Source organism: Silene latifolia, chromosome 8 (assembly GCF_048544455.1).
Source record: "Silene latifolia isolate original U9 population chromosome 8, ASM4854445v1, whole genome shotgun sequence".
Taxonomy (NCBI): Eukaryota; Viridiplantae; Streptophyta; class Magnoliopsida; order Caryophyllales; family Caryophyllaceae; genus Silene; species Silene latifolia.
This window is the reverse complement of record NC_133533.1, coordinates 110,680,447-110,683,796: the sequence shown is the minus strand read 5'-3', so window position 1 is coordinate 110,683,796 and position 3,350 is coordinate 110,680,447. Positions and strand designations below refer to the sequence as shown.

Below are 3,350 nucleotides of genomic sequence, written 5' to 3'. Positions count from 1 at the left end.
TCGAAGATGGGCAACCGCTAGACATATTTGCGGCCGATAGTGGTAGCCGGAGTTTGGCCGGCTGGGTAGGGTGTTTTGGTAGGGTCAACAGAGTGGTAAATTGTGGTCGGGTTATTGGTGGTAAGTATTTTTTTTTGCAAGAAAGGTACATCCTATCTTTATTCATCCACAGTGGGGAAAAAAATAGGAAGAGTTTCTTACAAAGAGTAGCCAAGTTAAACATAAATAACATTGAGATGATCAAGCATCTCATCAGTAACAGATCTATTCATATCAAGCACTTTAACCACTATGCTAAGTTGAAGATTTCTAACTAAAGCATGTGGGGAAGACTCCTTGCCAGTAAACAAACGAGTATTCCGTTCTTGCCAAATAGCATACGTAGTAGCATTAAGGCAACAGCGAAACCACCGCATTTTCCAATGTTTCCTAGCATACCTCGCATTGGACAAGCTAAGCTCTTGTCTCAGGTTCATGCTTCGACTAGGAAGTCTCATCCAAGTGGGCATGCTGCACCATAAGTCCCTAGAGAAAACACAGTTGAAAAATAGATGGGTGTGGGTCTCACTGGCTGCACGGCAGAGAATGCACCAATTTACCCAACACAATCCCCTTTTAATGATGCAATCCACAGTAGTAAGCTTTGCTTGGGCAGCAAGAGCAGTAATAAAGCTGTGTTTGGGAATAACAGCACTATCCCAAACAACATTAGTCCAGTGCACCTTGGGGAATTTAGTCCGTAGCAGCTCATACATTTTGGCAACCCTGAAATGGCCCTGAGAATCCACACAACTGAGAAGTCTAGAAGTAGCATGTGCAGCAGTACCAAAGAAATGTAGGAGGTGATCTCTCGGTGTGCAATAAGGCTCTCCGGCTCTCGAGTGATGAGCACTTTTCTCAGCGGTCCAAATGGTGTGCATTTTGAGATTATAAACAGTATGCCAAGTAGCCCAGACAGAAGCATTGTTAGATAATATATGCCAGAGCCATTTGCAAAGGTTTGCTCTATTCCAAGAGAGGACTTCCTTTATGTTAACACCTCCTTCATCCCTAGGGCAGCAGCAGGCTAGCCAACTTTTCATATACAGACGATGCCGACCTTCCTGCGAATTCCAGAGATAGTTCCTGCATAGCTTATTCAGGGTTTTTAATAAACCAGCAGGCAACAAAAGAGTATTACACCAGTAGCCCTCAAGCCCAAAAAGAACAGAATTTAAAAGTTGAAGTCTGCCAGCATAAGAGAGGAGTTTTGTGGTCCAATGGGTAATACACTGATGGATTTTACTTAACAGAGCATCGTACATATGACCATGAAGGTGACTGTCATGTAAAGGTAAGCCAAGGTACTTAAAAGGAAAAGTCCCCTCAGAATACCCAGTGAGATTCTTAATCCTCAATTCAATGTTATCAGATACACCCCCAAAGTAAATATCAGTTTTCTCATTATTTGGTTCTAATCCAGAAATGGAACCAAAAAACTGAAGTGCGTTAGCAACAGCCTGAACTGATGGCACATCACTAGGGATGTCAATGGATCGGGTTCGGGTCGGGTGAAGCCTCATCCGTCATCCATCCGTCCTTTTAAAATCTCATCCAACCCGTCCGTCATCCGTGAAACATATCATCCGTCATCCATCCATCCATCATCCATGGATGAAACGGGTGGATCGGGTGATAAACGGGTGTTGTGTATTTATATATTTCAAGTTTAAAAAAATGATGATTTTTTTTTTCTCTACAAAAATAAAGTTAGATAATTATTTAGTTTAACTTTCTAATGGTTAGGTTCACAAAAATATCTATATTGAGAGTAGACAAATATTAAAATTTAAATATTTTATATCTTAATAATGTGTTATATGTAAAAAAAATAAATAAAACGTAATAAAATCGGGTGATGGATGGATGTCGGGTGGATGGCGGGTGGAATTTCTTCATCCAACCCATCCGTCATCTATCATCCGTTTCATCCGTCATCCATCCATCATCCATTTAAGTCGGATTTTCATCCATCTTTTAGGATCGGGTGGATCGGGTTTTGATGGATGCGGGTGAAATTGACATCCCTACACATCACCTCTCACAAAGATCATAAGATCGTCTGCAAATATAAGGTGGTTAAGCTTCACTCTAGCACACTTTGGGTGGTAAGTTACATGTGGCTTATCACAAAGAACTCTGAGGTAGCGAGAGAGAATCTTCATAGCAAGCACAAACAGGTAAGGAGACAAGGGGTCACCTTGCCTAAGTCCCCCTTCCCCTTTAAAGAATCCAGTATTACTCTGAGGATTAATGGTGGTAAGTATTTTTGTTGTTAATGTACTGCAAGGAAAAGGTGTGACTGGAAAATTGATTGTGAAAATGAGAGGGTCAAATGAATAAAATACGTATGTGAAACAGTAAAATGCGTATGTGAAAGAGCAATACCGTATGCAAATGTGACATTATCCACAAATACTTCCTCCATTCAACTCCACTTTACCTATTTGTATTTTGCACAAATATTAAGAAGGGTGGGGTTGGGTGGAAAATATTGTATATAAATAATGGGGTATAATGTAATTAAGTGGGGTATGAGTGGAAAAGGGTGGACTTTAATGTAGAAGTAGTGAGGTATGAGTGGCAAATATTGTAAATAAGTAATGGGTATGAGGATAAAATGGTCATTTGTCATTCCTTTTTAGGAAATAGGTAGAGTGGAGTTGAATGGATGAAAAAGGAAAGATGGTAGAGTGGAGTTGAATGGAGGAAGTATTATATAGGGTCATTCTCAAAATACTATGTGCTTTAAATTAACTGGGAATATAAGTAGTATATAACACACTAATCCAGCTCTTCCCTTTTAATAGAATTGCTCTCATTTTAACATGTAGTAGCAGGTAATATGATAGTCGGGACCCACTTTTTTATATGTTCATCTTCTTCCCCTTGTAAATGCAATGGATACCGCAATATTTTTCAGTTTAAATTTTCTCTCCTCTCCTGTTTTTAGACCTCCATTACTGCCTCTCTACCCGCTTGAAATTTATTCCATAAATTGACCTATTTCATAACTCAAATAATGGGTCTTTCTTTGATTTGTCACACTTAAGTTCGTGTTCTTCACTAAATACTCTCAATCTTTCATTCAATTTATTGGATTCTACCAAGTTTTTGAAGGGTTCAGATTTTGGTATTTCTTTAGAAACATTGGATGTTTTAGGAAATTAAATCAATGTGGAGGAAGTGTTACTGTGGGTGTTAAACGGCTGTGCAAATTGGAGTCATTTGGGTATAAAATGGAATAAATTATTGGGAAGTTTTTCACTTCATAAATGTTCTAACTTGAACTACTTGGATCTGTTTTCTAA

The 3,350-nt window shown here is 39.0% G+C and overlaps 1 protein-coding gene across 1 annotated transcript; it reads right to left on the bottom strand.

The window, feature by feature from the left end:
* Positions 1 to 215: 215 nt before the first annotated feature.
* Positions 216 to 2,467, bottom strand: LOC141595746 (uncharacterized). The gene is made up of 3 exons (XM_074415712.1): positions 2,428 to 2,467; positions 2,078 to 2,341; positions 216 to 1,504 (listed from the first exon to the last, which is right to left on the bottom strand). Exons 1-3 carry the CDS (start codon positions 2,465 to 2,467, stop codon positions 216 to 218), a joined length of 1,593 nt encoding a protein of 530 aa, XP_074271813.1.
* Between the last annotated feature and the right edge of the window lie 883 nt (positions 2,468 to 3,350).

What these genes read in the sequence shown, in the direction of transcription:
- LOC141595746 (XM_074415712.1), bottom strand. Translation starts at nt 2,467, where the DNA reads ATGGAGGAAGTATTTGTGGATAATGTCACATTTGCATACG. An exon ending in TAATGTCACATTTGCATACG is followed by an intron (nt 2,342 to 2,427) that starts GTATTGCTCTTT and finishes TCAATTTTCCAG; the next exon opens with TCACACCTTTTCCTTGCAGT. An exon ending in TCTTATGATCTTTGTGAGAG is followed by an intron (nt 1,505 to 2,077) that starts GTGATGTGTAGG and finishes ATGTGCCATCAG; the next exon opens with TTCAGGCTGTTGCTAACGCA.